The 20,631-nt window shown below is 41.1% G+C and overlaps 1 protein-coding gene across 1 annotated transcript in view; it reads right to left on the bottom strand.

Annotated features, from left to right (window-relative positions):
• The window catches only part of LOC124551238, a 134,277-nt gene that overhangs the window by 40,484 nt on the left and 73,162 nt on the right, over positions 1-20,631 (bottom strand). The window contains exons 5-6 of the mRNA XM_047126233.1: positions 12,654-12,750; positions 9,284-9,518 (exon numbers count right to left, since the gene is read on the bottom strand). Of these exons, the coding sequence (XP_046982189.1) occupies positions 9,284-9,518; positions 12,654-12,750 (332 nt within the window). The remainder of the gene's footprint in view (positions 1-9,283; positions 9,519-12,653; positions 12,751-20,631) is intronic.

The raw sequence follows: 20,631 nt of genomic DNA, 5'->3' as shown, positions 1-20,631 counted from the left end.
TTGGGTTTTTACAACTCACTAGCATTGGCCGATCTGCATACACAAAGCAGTATCGTGCCACACTAACAAATGAATGGTCTCATTTCTAACTTCTCCTCCATATTAGAGAGCAGTTGTAGCAATCGTCGCTCCTAGTTCGATCCTGTATGGATGACCTCACACACTTGTGGAGTCACTCCACGTGCCATCATCCCTCGTCGGACTGCAATATTGGGATACGTAAAGTACTGTCCAGCGAGAGAAGAGACCTAAACTAGTGATGTATCCCAACAAGTTGACCTCAGAGACAATTAATCGACGTGAGGAGAGCCTATCACTGTGTCTTCCTACCGTACTGCCGTGATCATATGCGTGGGTCTTGGTGCAATCTCAACAGAGTACTGCAGATGCTCCAGCACACCCTATTGCCGTTGCAACAACATAGCAACAACACCCGACGTTTAGCCCTATGTGATGTCAGTACTGTGGAATTTGTGAAGTGCTTCGAATATTTCTAACAATGTGATTTAGTGCCCCATTCTCAGCACAGTCGTGAACATTGTGCAATGTGCACGCACAACTTGATGCCCCATGAACCTAGTTTTTTTTCTTAAATTTCTTTCTCTAGTGTTGTTTTTGTAATGTATGTTATACCTTGTATGTGTTTGTGTTTTACACTGTAATTCTTATTACAAATTCCTGTATTGTTCTCCACACCATGTTTTTTTTGTATTTTGTATTTATTGTTGTGTGTATGCAAACAGTGTGCCTGAAGTCCACATAAACTGAAGCAGATACCACCACTGTCATTGTGAATGGACCATCAGTTCAGGGAACATTTTGTAAAGGTTATTCTTGCTCTTTGTGAGCTTTCAGAATCTAGTTACAACCTCCGATTCTGAAAGCTCACAAAGATAGTTAACTTATATAGTATCATGTGTGAGTGAGTTCAGGTTAGTTTCATGACTCAAATTGTTGTAAAATCTTGGGCATTTAATTGCGGAGCACTCCAACTCTGATTTTAAAGAATAAATTGCTCCATATTTGGCTCACATGCCCGGGCCATATTTAGAGAGTGAATGTCTGTGTGAATCGGTGTTTGGAAGGGGCTCCCTGGGTATGGATGTGTGATGTGAGTGTTAGTGTTCCATATTAAGAAGGTGAAGTTGGCTACATCATAAATAATCCTCCCTCTATGAACTGCATTTTTCAGTTGCAGTGATTTTCTTTATAGAGTGCAGCATGTTTGCAGCCAGTTTGCGAGATCGTTCTTGGGCGATTGACTCACTACCTTGCTCCTAAGTGAGCCAACCGCTCACCGATTACAATCTAAAATGGCGTAGGGGCTATGAGAGGCAGCATGAGCCCCCTCTCATATTTCTATCTTACGATTTTCCTCTCTAATTGCATGCAGTGAAAAGTCGCTACTCCTTCACACGCGGACTTCCCACGCAGCGTCTCTCGTCACCCGGGTGGTCCGGTGACAGGCGGGCTCCACTGATCTGGAAAGGGTTAAGCCGACGGGTGTGAGGAAGTCGAGTGAATACTTTCCAGACGCCGACATTGTCAAAAGACACGCCCGGAGGGGTCTGAAGTAGCGGCTGGGCTAGAGGTTCCGTTACTTCGCAGAATGTTAGCGAAAACACTTTCTGGCGGGCTACCAGCCAGGCGTGGGAATGACTTGTGTACCCAGGCAGTTGTGGTGGGAAAATTCCCGCGCTTTCTGGAAAATAGTAACTGTGATTGGCTTGCTCAGGGCATAGCTCCGTGACGTAGCAAAATCAGTGCAGAAATTGGCGCCAAGAATCTCCATTGGTGGAATGGTAGTGCTCTGGCAATGGAGTGGAATTTTCCGCCGGTTTTCGAGTTGCTGATTGGAACGTTTAACCACGGCCACTGTCGTGGGGGCGGGAATGTTGTGTGTTCGGCCTGTATGGGTGCTCTAGGGAGTCGGCTCTCGCCTTTCGGTCGAGGACGTCGAAGCAACCAGCCATCGCCTCCGCTACGCCAGATCGTGTTCTGGCAGTTAAGAAGACAGTTTGGTAATGTATGTCCGCAGCACCGGCAGATAGGGATTTTCCTAGGTGATAATCAGAGCTCAGCAGAGTGCGCCTGTTCGTCTTTTTCTAACTTTGTTCTGTCTTGAGTAGCAGCAATTAATGTTGGGTTAGCTGTGTGTCTCTCTCAAGATTTGAGTGGCAATGAATTGGCTCCACATACCACTTCGTCATAAACCTCAAAATCTAGTTTAGGGACAACTTCACCTTCACAGCGTTTGTTTGAGTATCCAATTTGAGCCAACTTGATGTGTTACAAATGTTTCATGTGTTTTTGTTTATTATTTTGTGTTTAGTCTTAATAAGTCATATTGTTATTTTGGACAGAACTTTCATTCTGTTAATCGGTAGAGCAACCCATCACTTCTCACTACGTTAATGAAACCTTCCTTTATTTAACTTATTTATCAAATTAAATTATTGCAGGTGCCAAACTCTTTTCTACTCCACTTGCAGGGTTGATTACAGTCAGCTCGCGTATATTTTTTAATCCTTGTGCAACAGCAAAAGTCGGAGTTAGAATAGGGGGGGGGGGCTTAGAGCATCATTTACATATGTAGATTCTAGAATTTAGTGTTAAATACACTGCTAGCCCCGGCACCTCGCAAAATGGCGAGAATGAATTAACAGAAGTAACTGATTGGCGTGTGCAGATCGACGATCTGTACAAGGGCCTCAAGCAATGTGAGTGGATTTTAAGAAGGAATATGAGACAAGGAGGTTAATTAGTGAAAAAGGAGATAGTAGGGACGTCGATAAGGTGACGTGGCCTGAATTTAAAGAGGAAAGAGTAAATAGCGCCGCGCAAAGTACGCGTGCTGCCGATAGGACGAAGGTTAAAGATAGAAAGGGATTGGAGGATGAAATCCTAAGCATTGACGAGGAAGTAACTTCTGTTAACGATCCGCCAATAGTACAAGCTGTTACCGAAAGGCACCGTGGGGAAGGGGCAGGTAATTACCTAAGAATAATTGAAGTCCACGAGGATTACACTAAATATGAAGTAACAGTGGATGTGAGTAAAGCTGATAATGAGGCCGTTTTCCCAAAAGAGGATATTGAGTTAAAATCAAAGTCTGACGAAAATGCAGAGGAAGAACTTAGTGCCTGTCTCAGAAAAGCTTTGATGTTAGAACCTGAAAGCGATCCAAAATGGTCGGGTTCTGACGATAGTTCAGATGACGAGTATTTCGGTACTAGTGAAAATAATGGGGATACAGCTAATTGCGATATTGTACCTACTGACAACGAAGTTTCAAAACAAAATCCAGATGTTGAGACTGAACACAGAAAAAAGGAGCCACCGGACGACTCAGTGTCTATTTTGCAAAGAGTTCAAGTAAGCAAAGACTTTGAACTCCAGAAACCTGGAAAGCCACCAGATATAAATGATTCACAGGTGAGGAACGTATCTTGGGACGATGTCACAGTCGACCAAGGTGCGATATGGAAAAAACAGGAAGGGGCATGATTTAGAGTCTGGGGCAGATTTATATTGGACTTTGAGAATGTCATGAACACCTTACATCATGAAACTACTGGGTTCCCACCGGAAGAAATTTTGTTAGGCAGCAGAAGTAAAAGTTTAATTGAGGAAAAACTGGAGTTTCCACCTTGTAGAAGCTTGGGGTTGAGTCAAAAGAGTCAGAAAAAGGGCAAAGCAAAAGGATGAATATAGATCTAAAAGACATGATAAAAACCTGAAAGTTTCAAAATTTAAAATTGAGGATTACGTTCTTTTAAAAACCCACGAAAAGTCTAGTGAACTGAACCATGAAATTTCCAAATTTATATATATTTATAATGGACCGTATATAATAGAGAACATTCCACATGATAATGCTTACCACCTGATCTACCCAAAATCCAAGAGACCTTTAGGTGTAAGAAACGTTGTGGACCTGAAACTGCATGTTCCTAGGAGTGAGTGACCTAAGTACACTCAGAAAGCAATCTGCAGTAAATGTACTGTATCTTACGATGAAACTATTTTATTCTAAATGTAACAAATCTTTGTAAATATATGTATACTAATGTCAGTGTGCTAATGTACTTATGTAAGTTTCAGATTACCAAATGTACTATAAATGTAAAGATGTATGAAGAAAAGGGCTGAAAAGAAAGGGTAAATGCTGCAAGCCAAATAAAAGATGGGACTGCCAAACACCAAAGAGGGCAGATAAATAGTCAAAGGAGAATTGTAAGTGTGGTACAGGTGATGTGATAAAATGGTGTGAAATGGACTGCCCAAATCTGAATAACAGGCAGCAAATATGTGTAGTAATTTTTCTAAATAGTATTGTGTGTTTATTAGTAAATAAGGAAATGGCCTGCCATTCAATGCAAGCAGCAACAAATTGTCTTATAGTGTATATAGGTATTTGTATATGCTTTGTAGTTAAGTGTTTGTGTTTCAGATTTTGAATTTATTTCTCTGAGAAATTTAATAATGAGTAATTTGCTATTTAAATCATGTTGTGATAGGAGGTTGGACTGTGCCAAAGGCACTTGAGCAAATGATAGGTAAATGTTCTTGATATGTTAAAAAGTATAGACCTATATAATGTGAGTGAAAGGAAGTTTTGTAATATAAAATTTTATGATGGCACATTCACACAAAGATTCAGAACCCCTGTATAAATACAAAGTTCAGTGTTCCCATCAAATTTGCACTTAGTGAAATTTACTGGAAACAGGGGCATGTGTAACAACAACGACGCTGTACTATTGTACATATAAGTAAATTTTTTTTTGATCTGATTTTTCGATAAATTAGTGTAATTGATGTTCTGATTTCATTTCTTTTTTGTTTCATGCCATTGTGTTAAGAAAACTGTAAACAATTTTCAATGTGAATATTAATGTTTATGTCAAATGTCAAGCAATATTGTAATAGAATTGAAGTGTAACAAATGTTGAGACTGTTGTAAGATGCTTAAAATTGTAACTGTGCGTCTGGTCCATACGTAGGCAATGTGTTAGGATTTGTAGAATGCAAAACCTCGGGTGAATACCCTGTCTGTAAGGGAGCGGTAAAAGGTGGATGGCAGGCGAGCGCGGGAAAATGCGCACGGGCACTGCACGGCACAACGGGCTCAGCAGTAGTTGTTGGAGTTTGGCATTGGTTTGAGCAACACCTTCTGGAGCGAGGAGGCTCTCCTGGAAGACGTAGCTTCACCGAGCCTCGGGTATGCCGTTCCAACGCCCACACAGCATGGCAAAATTCCATAGGCACTAAATGGAAAAGCATTGCGGCGCTAAGAAGAATTAAAGTGCCGATACGTCAAGAGCCATGACTCTGGTTGTATGTGTGCTCTGTGCCTCGACATCTCGCCGCCCGCCAACCGCTGCATCGATAGAATCAGGCTGAAACTTTTAGTTCTGTATTCGTATGGACCATAGAATGAACTGTTCAATAATAACCTAAGTTTTACCAGAACTTTCCCCTCATTTAATTATCCTCACATCTAACCTAGACAGGGTCCTTTCCAAATGTTGTACAATCAGAGTGTCCCGAAATGAAAGATTAAATTTTATGTTAGTAATAATTACTTGCAGACCTAGTTATCTTAGAATGGTGTTTAAAGAACTGTTTTGTTAATGAACCAGTAAATGAATAACGAAGGTCTAACGAAGTTGAAAGGTAACTTTAATATTGATATAGTAATGAAGTTTAATTATTTCGAGACAGATATAAAGGTATTTAAATGAGAAGTAAATAAGATAAAAAGAGTAGTGACTCATATACTGGAAATCTTGAACGCATGATAATTTCAGTAATCAATTTTTTAAATGTAGTCATCATAACAGTTTCACGGTCCCCCCCGCCCCCTTTTATTCATTTGAATTCTGGAGTGTTCCACATTGGTTTGACCAGCAAAAGTTAAAGTCAATATATAAGTCAAAATTTATCAGTGTTTTATCTTTATCAAAATTGACATTTTGCGTGTGTCACGAAAGTGCTATTGCTAGGGTAACCTATGCCCGATTTAAATCAGATTAATAGACAGTATAAAGTTTTGCAGTATACATTATAGTGTAGTGTTATGTATTCATGGTTTTTCCATATCAGTACAGAACGTGAAACTATTAGTTCAATAGATTTTCTGGTTCTAAAATTCTATTATATTATGCAGTGTTACCACTTGTTGGTTTGCATGAATATATAGCAACTTGTACAGGGAAGAAACTCAGTTTATGCCTAATTAGGCTGGCGACCGTATTATTATCAAATTGGTAGCATCTTCAGAGGTGCTTTTGGTCCATACTGACGTGTAATTGCATTTTGAACTTACTTGACGGATCATTGTTATTACAGAGTGAGTGTAAGTCTGATTTGCCACCATTCAGGTACACGCGGTCAATATCTATACGAAAATCCTGTCTCGTAAGGTGAACCCCGCTCACTTACCATAGTACAGGCTTTAATGAGTATTGTGTGCCCCACGCGCACGTTACAAACCATTCACAGAAGTGGACCCGTGAAGGCCAATCAGCTGCTGATAGTGCCTGCACACGCTGTACATAGTACGGAAACAATTGGTTCTCCCATAGCACTCTCCATACAGCGACGTGGTCAACGTTACCTGGTACAGCACAACTTCTCTGAGGCTGACATTAGGGTTATCGTCAACTGCACGAAGAATTGCCTCGTCCATTGCAGGTGTCCTCGTCGTTCTAGGTCTTCCCCAGTCGCGAGTCATAGGCTGGAATGTTCCGTGCTCCGTAACACGCCGATCAATTGCTTCGAACGTCTTCCTGTCGGGACATCTTCGTTCTGGAAATCTGTCTCGATACAAACGTACCGCGCCACGGCTATTGCCCCGTGCTGATCCATACATCAAATGGGCATCTGCCAACTCCGCATTTGTAAACATTGCACTGACTGCAAAACCACGTTCGTGATGAACACTAACCTGTTGATGATACGTACTGATGTGCTTGATGCTAGTACTGTAGAGCAATGAGTCGCATGTCAACACAAGCACCGACGTTAACATGACTTTCCTTCAATTGGGCCAACTGGTGGTGAATCGAGGAATACAGTACATACTGACGAAACTAAAATGAGCTCTAACATGGAAATTAAGCGATTCCGGACACATGTCCACATTACATCTTTACTTTATTTGTGTGTGAGGAATGTTTCGTGAAAGTTTGGCCGTACCTTTTTGTAAAACCCTGTATAGTCTCCTATTAGGCAGTGAGGAACACAACTTTGATTGAGTACCTCAACTGGTGGAGGAACGTGTCTGCACTGCCAACAGAGACGTCCAGGTGAGCAGTGAGGGGGCTGTGATCTGTTGAACACCTCGGATGGGCTTCCCTACATTCCAACATCGTAGGAGTCACGGCTACGTAAGGCTGCCAGCACGTGAGGGATCAGAGAAGTTGGTGCCTCCACTGCCAGGTGTTTGCAGATATTCTGCAAGCGCCTATGAATATCTACGATGCTCTTGTTTTATGCGAAAAGAAACTCAATGACTCCTCTCTGGTTGGAAAGCACCACTGTTACAGACGCCATTTTGAAGGCTACGTATAATTCTACCACCAACTGGAAATTCTTAAAACTACAGGGACTATAGTGCGAATATTCCACAATTTCCCGCAGCAAATTCCACGTTTTCTAAAGCGAAACTGCGTGAGAAAATAAATGTGTTACATATTAACGCCCCAGTATATAATCTTGATGTTGCGATATACTAATCAGTAACACAGTCCCGAAATACATATAACATAATAACTGTTCACTGCTCAGTTGCACGTAAGTGGAGAGTTAAATGGTTCAGTACTTAATCTGCTCACCCATTATTGTTATTACAACAAGAAATTCCCGATATATCTGGTGACATCCCGGCGCAGCACACTTTGTAGTGTCCACACAGGCTTTCACCATAACTACGTGATGTGATTGATATGTCTGTTTTCCTCTGAGTTCACAGTCTCTCTCAGTCCTCCAGTTCATGCCTAGCTATTTATTGTCTCACCCTCTGACAGTAATGCGCCATTCCATGGTTGTTAGTCAATTATAAGAGAAAGTTACATTAATTAAGACTTTAAAAGAAAGAAATTAAAATGGTAACTGGTGTGGATTTTAGACCAATTTTCTTCATGTACCAAATACTTCGTATCCTTGTGTTGTATAGAAATTCATGACATTACTTTTTGATATTGTAATAATACAGTAAGTTCATGTTCATCAAAACTTTCCTCGCTTATAAGAGCGCTATCATTTATAATTTAACTAGTAAAATTTTAAACTTCAAAAATTTCCTTTAAAAATTAGAATTGGGAGTTATAAGGACATCAAATGCTCAGAAAATTACTCGCTTGAATACTAACAGAATAGAATTTGGAAATACTACAAATTATGAAAATGGTTGTGTCTCTAATTCGTATGTTAATGTGTTAGTAACGTTTGAGTTACGGAATTTTTAGTTGAACAAATCACATTCTTGGAATTAGGAACAGTGTCTGCCCCGATAGCTGAACGGTCAGAGTGTTGGACTGCTGTCCTAAGGGGCCTGGGTTCGGTTCCCGGCTGGGTCGTGGATTTTCTCCGCTCGGGAACTGGGTATTGGGTTGTCTTCATCATAATTTCATCTCCACCTGGTGCGCAGATCGCCCAATGTGGCGTCGAATGTAGTAAGACCTGCACCAAGGCGGCCGGATGTGCCCCATAAGGGGCCTCCCGGCCAATGACGCTAAACAATCATTTCCATTAGGAAAAATTAGTCTACAAAGTTGACGACCTTGTTGGTTCTTAGGTTTCAATTTTCGAATGGTAATGAAACTATGATTACGATTTCCCTAGAAGGTTCGTGGTTTGAGACGGTACATCTGAATAATAAGAATGTGAAATCCTCAATCCAATGTAAAAGCTGGTAAATTCACGTACATTTATGGTCCAATCGCGATTTTCTAGTTGTAATGACAGGATAATGAGGGTGGGTATAGCATGTTAAATGGTTGGATTAAACATGCTTCATTTCACATTCTTTTCTTGTTCCCCCAGCAACGAAAAACTCCTGGCAATACCGTGAACTAAACTTGGCTCTTCTGAACGTCAGTCAGAGGTGCTGACTGCCCACATTGGTAGGTGGACTCAGTTTGAGGAACCATGAATAGTCCTGTAACCCTATCGTACTTCAGCTGGGCTGTAATATTCGTTTCAGTCACATGTACCTTCCTCAGCGCCGAGATGTTGGCGAGTGGTAGTGTAGAATAGTTCTGGGAGAGGAACTCACTGTGGCTCCAGAAGTGAGGCGAGAAGGCTCCCATGCAGGGTAGGAGCCGGGCCAGACGGTGCACTGCCGGACCCTGTAGTTTGGCCAGCAGCATGGTAGCCTTGATGGCGTTCATCTTCTGCCTGGTGGTAGCCCCGCCCACCAGATCACTGAGCATGCGCACCACGCCTCCTGCTACCATCATGGAAACCAACTGGAGTGGCTCCATGTACGGCCACACTGTGCGCACCAGCTCCTGCAACAAAACCCATACATGGTACACTGCTGGCCGTTTAAGAATTGCAGAGTTGAAAAGGGAAAGAAATTAAAAATTTTTTCTTAAGCTCATACTAACACAGCCACAGGCAACACCAGACACAAGTGGTGACCTAGCTACATAGCAGAACGAAACAATAACCACTATACTCCGGTCATGAACATGAACACACATTGCTACATCAGCACCAATTCTCAGGCACAAAGCACACGTTCAGAGGCATTCAGCAAAACGTCCACTGACAGAGAGAGGGACAGAGATATTCATTAGCTCTTGTTAGTTGGAGCAAAAAGCTGTACTTCAGACACAATACCACCTGTCAGAGACTTGAGAGTGGAGTTAATAGCCTCTAAAAATTGTTAAGCAAACACAGCGAAATGCACCTAGTAAAGAACCAGGCCACATTTGGCTTAATTAACATAGCCACACGTCATTACTTTCCACCTATCTCCATAAACACTGCAGTTCCCTAGCTCTGAATTCAGCTGGCCTTTAGGACTGATAGCATTTGTACTGAAGCACTCAATTCAACGATTTCTATGGTGTGGTGCCAATTTGTCTGAAGAAAGAAAACCTTATCACTTACCACCTCAGCCTCGCATTTAGTGTCTTCCAGCAGAAATCTTTACTTTTACAGGACATTACGTCATTTACACGATACAAAAGTCCGCCTCTGGTAGCTGAGTGGTCAGCGCGACGGAATGTCATATCTAATGGCCCGGGTTCGATTCCCAGCTGGGATTTTCTCTGCTCAGGGACTGGGTGTTGTGTTCTCCTTATCGTCATCATTCCATCCCCATCGGCACGCATGTCGCCAAAGTGGCGTCAACTCTAAAGACTTGCACCAGGCGAACAGTCTACCCGATGGGAGGCCCTAGTCACACGGCATTTCCATTTTTACCATACAAAAAAATGCGAAGCACCCCAAAGGAGAGGAGTAAAAGAAATAGAGGTCCACTGGTGGTAAGGTAATGCGATGTTACCAATTATTACAAACTGAATCAAATTTACAAAGAACTTGGCAGTATGAGCTCACTAATCATAACGACGTTGCACCCTCTGTGAGCTAAACACGTGCACTGATTCGGTTTGGAAGGCTGTCATAAAGCCATTGTTTGTCTCCTCTTGAGACATGCTGGCCCAACACTGTTTTAACTGCTCCTTGGCATCTTGGATACTGGCGCTGGAATGAAGTTGACATCTGAGACCATGCCAAAAATGTTCTGTTGGGGGCAGATACGGCAGATCTTGCTGGCCACAGGAGTACCTCATCATCATTCAGACAGGTCATAGAGACACGTGCCCTGTGTGTACAAGCGTTGTTCAGTCGAAAAATGGCACCACAGTACTGTAGCTTGAGAAGTAACACATGAGACTGGAAGATGTCCATGACTCACCTCAGTGACTACCAGCTGTGACCTAAAGTCATACCCAATGGGTCCCCACTCCATAAGTAAAACTCTTGTGCGTCTCCATGATACTGGAAGAATGGGCTCTATCTCCTGGTTGTCACCATACTCCCCAACGGTAGCCATCTGCAGTCGTGGCAGAGCCTCAATTCGTCGCTGAACACGATGAAATGCCATTCATCAGCAGTCCATGCCTCCCACTCAAGGCAACACTCCGATGAAGCCAGTAGTGCTGTGGGGAAAGCAGCATACTACACACAGTGTGGTAATCTCCTAGTCTGGCTGGCTGCTGCTAGGCTCCAGATTGTGGTTCAGAATTACCCAGAATGTTGCAGTACAGCCATTATATTTTCTCACACAGCAGGTGCAGTGGTGAAAGGGTTACGATGTGATAGCTGTACGGTTCAGATGTGGACGACAGGAACCTTGGTGAAGACAGACATCACCATGCAGTCCACCAGTAAGCCACTATCACAACTGAATTCCACACAGTTTGTACCTCACACACTACGCAGTACTCTGTTTGTACGTGATGAGCTACTTCACAAAAATATGTGATATTAATGCCATGAATTTTCATCGACATGTACATCCAGTGGAATGTAGTCGAATTAAATCAGGTGATGCTGAGGGAATTAGATTAGGAAATGAGAGGCTTAAAGTAGTAAATGAGTTTTGCTACTTGAGGAGCAAAATAACTGATGATGGTCGAAGTAGAGAGGATACAAAATCTAGATTGGCAATGGCAAGGAAAGCGTTTCTGAAGAAGAGAAATTTGGTGACATTGAGTATAGATTTAAGTGTCAGGAAGTCGTTTCTGAAAGTATTTGTATGGAGTGTAGGCATGTATGGAAGTGAAACGTGGACGATAAATAGTTTTGACAAGAAGAGAAGAGAAGCTTTCGAAATGTGGTGCTACAGAAGAATGCTGAAGATTAGATGGGTAGATGACATAACTAATGAGGAGGTATTGAACAGAATTGGAGAGAAGAGAAATTTATGGCACAACTTGACTAGAAGAAGGGATTGGTTGGTAGGGCATATTCTGAGGCATCAAGGGATCACCAATTTAGTATTGGAGGGCAGCGTTGAGGGTAAAAATCGTAGAGGGAGACCAAGAGATGAATACAGTAAACAATTCAGAATGATGTAGGTTGTTGTAAGTACTGGGAGATGGAGAAGCTTGCACAGGATAGAGTAGCATGGAGAGCTGCATCAAACCAGTCTCGGGACTGAAGACCACAACAACATACATCCAAAATTAGTAACATTTCATCCTATTCCTGTGTGCTGCATTAACTGTTTATTTTACTCTCTTTATCATAAAGAACTTATTAAGCTGTGAGTTTCTTTAAATAAAAGGAGGGCAAATTTCCAGTCTATGTATTATATCCCTCAAAAATATTATTAACAATTTCTTGTGTTGATGCTCTTTAACAGGTGTAATCTAAACATTTACGCAATGTACCAAAAGTAGCAATCATGTTACGAAGAAGGTCTTTCGAATTTTCGAGGAGTGGGCTTAAAACTGAACCCTGTGGGATAGCAATATTTATTTGCAGTGGCTGCTAATCTCTTTATTGTCTGTTTGATTTTTCCCCTGTGTCATACTACCTATCCAGTCTTCATGAACAAACTGCAGACTTATACAGAATAGTAAGATGGCAATTTATAATAAAACAATGTTAAATAACAGCATAATTACCTTGTCCTCAGACCATAAGACAAAGCGGACAGTGTATACGATCCACATCATTACAGGCAGCTGCAGCACCAGATATGTTTGTCTCAGTAATGAAGTCCTGAAACACAGTGACACACACTGAATACTATTTACTTATCCTCTTCATTGTCTCATTCCAACAACCTATTACTGATTGTTGTCTGCCCACAACTAATAACACTGTACTTCTACCTAGTTTGAAATGCCATGTAATAATTTACTGAGACTGTCATTTGGAATTCTAAAGCGACAGCAAATACTGATTCTCATGTTTTTCAACTGAACTGGTTATGAGACTTCTTTATATGCTATGCACCTTCTTCCTTTCTCATATTCGATTTTATGGAGGAACACCTATCACCTCCATATGCTAAACTAACGATTGGAACCCAAAGAAAGAGATTCCATTCCATGCAGCTTTGAAATAATCCTACTGGCAAGCGTACCCATACAGTAGTTTTGTGTGTATGTAAGAGGGGGGGTAGAAGATGACTAAACCTGGGGATATTTTGGAACATGAATCGAATGGCGGCTTCTAACTAGTCATAAAAAATTTACAGATTTACAGTTCCGACAGTGTCAAAAACCCATGGAATACCAACTTCTACATAATTTTCTTGAAAGAAAAACCCCTGACTACACCATATTTTTCCTTCCTTTGAGAACTATGGGGGCGTCCTACCCTCTTCCCCTTACACCCAGTTATGGGCACCCTTGCTTGCTGGACCCTACATACAAGTATGAGTCATGTTGTAACCTGTTACATTGCTTAATACATGCAGCACTGTACCCATTCACCATACAGGCCCGCATGTATCAACTGTTCATTGAAATGTGTATATTGCTTCTTTACAAAACATCAGGGTACTACAAAAGAGATTTCTTTACATTCAAATGGATTTTACTAAAACAATGAAACCAAACATTGTTGTATGTTATAAAATGACCAGGATTCGTGTAGACTTTACAGCTACCATCGATCTGGAAGCAAAAAAACCAAGTGGTGGAAAACCTTTCCTTTCGTGTTTTCCTAATGTCTACTGTGAATGGTTTTATTTCGTACAAGGATGTCACCAAACAAAAGATAATGCCAGTAGAATTTATTTAAAAAAAGCTTAGCGTGGACTTGGTAGCTGCAGGAGCGAACATTCGATCACTGGAACCAGTACCAACCACCAGCCTAAATAGAAATTTTGGTCGCCATTTTTCAGAAATGGTACCACCCATTGCCAACAAAGAAGATGTGTGACACTAAGATGATTGCCTGTTTTATAATTTGTCTTTAAATGTCCTAGAAAATCGCGAGTTTGAAATGAAGGGGAGAAATAGAGAGCAATGTTTAATGTGTTAAACAAAGCTAATTGTGGGGATCCAGGCGAATTGGAGAGGCTAATATGCAAGGTAATAACTCAGACATACGTTTTGTACTGAAACCAGGGGAGACGAAATGCCCTAGTTCTGATTATCATGTTTAACTGGTTCTAAGTCATCAATCAACATAGGACTACAAATTGAATAGTTTATAATATTTAGAAAGACATCATTCGACTTTGAACATCAAGTATTAGAATTACCAGCAATGAGATTCTATAGTGGCATACTACTTACGTAACCTCTAGGTTGTAGCAAACCTGACATGTAACTCATACTGCAAAAATTATACGAAGAATTGCCAATATACTGGGAGAATGGAATGGCCCAAATCTGCTGCTCCTGAAGCTACAAAAGTGGGCTGCACACATGACAGCAAATAGTATTATCCTTCTGACATTAGTCATAGGTACTCTTTTGAGACTTCTAGAATGTATCCATGTCTCTTCTATCTGGCAAACATGCACAACACTAAGACATCAAGTGGCCAGGTGCCCACTGCCTAACGTGTTTATGGAGACCTCCCAGTGGACAAAGAGATCTGCCATTTTCTCCATTCGGCATGAGCTACTGACACGTGACTGGCCATTGAGGCACTCTCAGTTTTCCCTTGAGACATCACGACACTTCATTCAGCCACTGTGTGTCGGTTTCTAAGTATATATTCAAGGTGTTCACAAATTTTTGAAATAAGATACATATAAGAATGCAAAATTAATAGGATCCGCTATATAACAGTTATGTTTATCAAGATATTTATACAACTTCAGCTGCCATCAATAATAATAACAATAATAATATGCATAACGTGTCTGAAAAAAGAAAAAAATTCCTCTTGTGGAATTTTGTTGTTTTATACATAATTCAGTGCAGTTTATATATGTTTAAAGTTGTCACTATTCTCTGTTTCGTATTTTTGTGGAAATGAGAGATTTTGCGCCTTTTTTTATTCTTTTTGGACAAATGTACAAGGTTCATAACACGCGTATTAGTTAAAAAATTAACTTCCCATCTGAAAATCAAATATTCCTATGTTGCACTCACACAAAAACTATGCACAGGAAAGCTGATTCCTGCACAGTAAACATCCAACTCCAAACACAAACTGCCGTTTGCAGAAATGACTAAATTCAAGTAGAACTATCTACCAGCAAGGTCACTTGACTGAAATACAAATGAGGTGCTGAGAGCCATAACAGTCAAAAGCACATCGTTTTTGACCCCATATTGAAGTGAATCTCATAGAAAAAGGTGCAACAGCTATCCGTGAACATGAATATATATGAACAATGTGGGCCTACAGCACAGAAAACACTTGACACACTATAAGATCAACAGATGTCAGAAACATAAATAAACGCTACAGACTCACAATCAACGATGATGAGCTTTATGGTTCTCAGCGTCTGAAATGAAATTACTGTATGACAAAATCCAAAACTTAGTGTACTGTCTCGTCCGATCTAATTTTGAAATATTGTGATTGAATTGCCATAACTGAGGAATGCACTACCGTCAAGCGAATGGGGATAAAAGTCTGCTGCAGTGTGCTACCATCTGGTGGCATTGATGTAAACTTGTAGTTGAGTGGTAAGGACTAGCTGTGTATGCTGTGAACAGTGAACGTTGTTTATCAAATCTGTATTTATTTGGCGCATAAGGCAAATACGTCACGCCAATTACACATGCGCAAGAGCTCCTTAAAATGTGCACAGCTGAAGGTGTGCTGGGGACCCTGATGCCAAGTTTCACCAAGTCTAGAGAAGCAATGAAGCATGGCGTGGTAGATTTTAGTGCCATGTGTTTCAGATTAAAGCATATACATTAAATTTAACAGCATTTAAAGAAAAAGAGGTAATAAACCCACCAGGTGTGAGAAGTTAAGGTGTACACGTGCTCCTGTGCTCTTACACAACAGCTGCCACTGCAACTACTCAACGAACATTTATAAAACGTAAGTAAGCTCAGTCTTATACATAATATCTAGCCGCCGATTGGCCACTACAGAGACCGAATCGTCCTCTTAAGGCGCCAATAAAACTGACCAGCCCTCAGAATTCTAAAGCCTAGTTTACACGACGACACTAGGTTGCAGGCAAATTCGCTACCGGCCACTGCGCACGCGCACCGAGCGTTTGCGAAACTCGTTGGTGAAACTAAACACTTTCGGCGTGTTCCAACTTTGGCGATACTAGTTGCACGAGTTTTGAGGTTATGTGTGTTCGTAGAGTGTAGACAAATGGAAATATGAAGCAGCGAACTGAGAATAATGTTCGATTTTGGATATTTATGTTTTGCATAGGTGTTTGTGGGATTTCAGTGATACTGATTACAAAAATAATCAACATATTGCTGCTGCTGAGACCATCATGTGCGACCATAACATAGATGGCCTGATAATATCTGAGCTGCAGGGCAAAATTTATTGTGTTAGGAGCACGTATACAATGGAATTAAGAAAAATACAAGCAAGTGTAATTCTATCTGTGGCAATGCTCTTGCTAACAAGACTAAAATACCATCGTTCGAGTTGACCAACTCTTTATTAAGAAATATTGTTGACAGGAGGGAAGGCTATACAAAATTCAAGAAGCTGAATTCTTTATTCAATATTCATCTGTTTAAAATGTCGCTGCAGTGCTCCCCATTCCCATATGTTAGAATTTTCGAAATATTGCCACTGTACAGATCTACAAGGAGAGACAATAAAGTAATGAGATTTTCTTTGCAAGATGTGGCAACCCCCCCTCCCCCCCCCCTCCCCTGCGAACGGCTGAAAGCAAGGGGAAACTACGGCCGTAATTTTGTCCCGAGGGCATGCAGCTTTACTGTATGGATAAATGATGATGGCGTCCTCTTGGGTAAAACATTCCGGAGGTAAAATAGTCCCCCATTTGGATCTCCGGGCGGGGACTACTCAAGAGGACGTCATTATCAGGAGAAAGAAAACTGGCGTTCTACGGATCGGAGCGTGGAATGTCAGATCCCTTAATCGGGCAGGTAGGTTAGAAAATTTAAAAAGGGAAATGGATAGGTTAAAGTTGGATATAGTGGGAATTTGTGAAGTTCGGTGGCAGGAGGAACAAGACTTTTGGTCAGGTGAATACAGTGTTATAAACACAAAATCAAATAGCGGTAATGCAGGAGTAGGTTTAATAATGAATAAAGCAATAGGAATGCGGGGAAGCTACTACAAACAGCACAGTGAACGCATTGTTGTGGCCAAGATAGACACGAAGCCCACATCTACGACAGTAGTACAAGTCTATATGACTACTAGCTCTGCAGATGACGAAGAAATTGAAGAAATGTATGATGACATAAAAGAAATTATTCAGATAGTGAAGGGAGACGAAAATTTAATAGTCATGGGTGACTGGAATTCGACAGTAGGAAAAGGGAGAGAAGGAAACGTAGTAGGTGAATATGGATTGGGGATAAAAAATGAAAGAGGAGGCCGCCTGCTAGAATTTTGCACAGAGCACAACATAATCATAGCTAACACTTGGTTCAAGAATCATGAAAGAAGGTTGTATACACGGAAGAACCCTGGAGATACTAAAAGGTTTCAGATAGATTATATAATGGTAAGACAGAGATATAGGAACCAAGTTTTAAATTGTAAGACATTTCCAGGGGCAGATGTGGACTCTGACCACAATCTATTGGTTATGAACTGCAGATTAAAACTGAAGAAACTGCAAAAAGGTGGTAATTTAAGGAGATGGGACCTGGATAAACAGAAAGAACCAGAGGTTGTAGAGAGTTTCAGGGAGATCATAAGGGAACAATTGACAAGAATGGGGGAAACAAATACAGTAGAAGAAGAATGGGTAGCTTTGAGGGATGAAGTAGTGAAGGCAGCAGAGGATCAAGTAGGTAAAAAGACGAGGGCAGAAGATATATTGAATTTAATTGATGAAAGGAGAAAATATAAAAATGCAGTAAATGAAGCAGGCAAAAAGGAATACAAACGTCTCAAAATTGAGATCGACAGGAAGTGCAAAATGGCTAAACAGGCATGGCTAGAGGACAAATGTAACGATGTACAGGCTTATCTCACGAGGGGTAAGATAGATACTGCCTACAGGAAAATTAAAGAGACCTTTGGAGAAAAGAGAACCACTTGTATGAATATCAAAAGCTCAGATGGAAACCCAGTTCTAAGCAATGAAGGGAAGCAGAAAGGTGGAAGGAGTATATAGAGGGTCTATATGAGGGCGATGTACTTGAGGGCAATGTTATAGAAATGGAAGAGGATGTAGATGAAGATGAAATGGGAGATATCATACTGCGTGAAGAGTCTGATAGAGCACTGAAAGACCTAAGTCGAAACAAGGCCCCGGGAGTAGACAACATTCCATTAGAACTACTGACAGCCTTAGGAGAGCCAGTCCTGACAAAACTCTACCATCTGGTGAGCAAAATGTATGAGACAGGCGAAATACCCTCAGACTTCAAGAAGAATATAATAATTCCAATTCCAAAGAAAGAAGGCGTTGACAGATGTGAAAATTACCGAACTATCAGTTTAATAAGTCACGGCTGCAAAATACTAACGCGAATTCTTTACAGACAAATGGAAAATCTGGTAGAAGCCGACCTCGGGGAAGATCAGTTTGGATTCCGTAGAAATGTTGGAACACGTGAGGCAATACTGACCCTACGACTTATTTTAGAAGCTAGATTAAGAAAGGCAAACCTACGTCTCTAGCATTTGTAGACTTAGAGAAAGATTTTGACAATGTTGACTGGAATACTCTCTTTCAAATTCTGAAGGTGGCAGGGGTAAAACGCAGGGAGCGAAAGGCTATTTACAGTTTGTACGGAAACCAGATGGCAGTTATAAGAGTCGAGGGACATGAAAGGGAAGCAGTGGTTCGGAAGGGAGTGAGGCAGGGTTGTAGCCTGTCCCCGATGTTGTTCAATCTGTATATTGAGCAAGCAGTAAAAGAAACAAAAGAAAAGTTCGGAGTAGGTATTAAAATCTATGGAGAAGAAATAAAAACTTTGAGGTTCGCCGATGACATTGTAATTCTGTCAGAGACAGCAAAGGACTTGGAAAAGCAGTTGAACGGAATGGACAGTGTCTTGAAAGGAGGATATAAGATGAACATCAACAAAAGCAAAACGAGTATCATTGAATGTAATCGAATTAAGTCGGGTGATGCTGAGGGAATTAGATTAGGAAACGAGACACTTAAAGTAGTAAAGGAGTTTTGCTATTTGGGGAACAAAATAACTGATTATGGTCGAAGTAGAGAGGATATAAAATGTAGACTGGCAATGGCAAGGAGAGCGTTTCTGAAGAAGAGAAATTTGTTAACATCAAGTATAGATTTAAGTGTCAGGAAGTCGTTTCTGAAAGTATTTGTATGGAGTGTAGCCATGTACAGAAGTGAAACATGGACGATAAATAGTTTGGACAAGAAGAGAATAGAAGCTTTCGAAATAGTGGTGCTACATAAGAATGCTGATGATTAGATCGATTGATCACATAACTAATGAGGAGGTATTGAATAGAATTGGGGAGAAGAGCAGTTTGTGGCACAACTTGACTAGAAGAAGGGATCGGTTGGTAGGACATGTTCTGAGGCATCAAGGGATCACCAATTTAGTATTGGAGGGCAGAGTGGAGGGTAAAAATCGTAGCGGGAGACCAAGAGATGAATACAGTAAACAATTCAGAATGATGAAGAAGCTTGCACAGGATAGAGTAGCATGGAGAGCTGCATCCAACCAGTTTCAGGACTGAAGACCACAACAACAACAACATGTGGCAACCCTGCAGGCTTGCGCAGGCACAATATCTTTGACATTGGTCTAATAAGCTGCTTCTAGTCCAAGCGGCACGTCGAAGTAACTGCTCAGTCATGAGTTGTGCTGTAATAAGTTAACACATGTTTGTGTCTCTTATCATAGAAATGGAACCGCATAATATTACACAATGGTATGCCATTTCTTTTTGCGTTAAATTGGGTGAAAACGCGACGACAACTTATGATAAGTTTCAGAAGGCTTTTGGAGAGCAAGTTATGTCAAGAGCTCAAATTTTTCATTGGCATAAAATGTCTAGTGAAGGCAGGACGAATGTTGATGGTGAAGACCACAGTGGACGATCATCAACCTCACGGACGGATGTCAACTTGGCCAGGGTGCGTGAACTCATACGATCTGATCGCAGATTATCTGTAAAAATGATTGCAGAAGAACTGGACATCAATTGAGAAACGGTTCGTCCAATAATAATTGAAGATCTTGGTATGAGAAAGATTTGTGCAAAAGTGGTCCCCAAAAGTCTCACACCACAAGAGCGGGAAACACGGACAAATGTGGCACCTGATCCGTTGGAGCAAACGAAAATCAATCCAGAATTGTTGGGCCGTGTCATCACTAGTGATGAAAGTTGCTTTTTAAGTACGATTGAGAGACAAAACGTCAAAGTTCGCAATGATGCTCAAAGGGATCACCCAGACCAAGAAAAGCTCGCATGTCGAAGTCAAAAGTGAAATGCATGCTTGTGTGCTTCGTTGATTCCAAGGGAATTGTGGACAAACAGTTAACCAATATCACTACAAAGAAATTTTAT

The sequence above is a fragment of the Schistocerca americana genome, chromosome 9, assembly GCF_021461395.2.
Source record: "Schistocerca americana isolate TAMUIC-IGC-003095 chromosome 9, iqSchAmer2.1, whole genome shotgun sequence".
Taxonomy (NCBI): Eukaryota; Metazoa; Arthropoda; class Insecta; order Orthoptera; family Acrididae; genus Schistocerca; species Schistocerca americana.
This window is presented reverse-complemented; position numbering and strand designations above follow the sequence as displayed.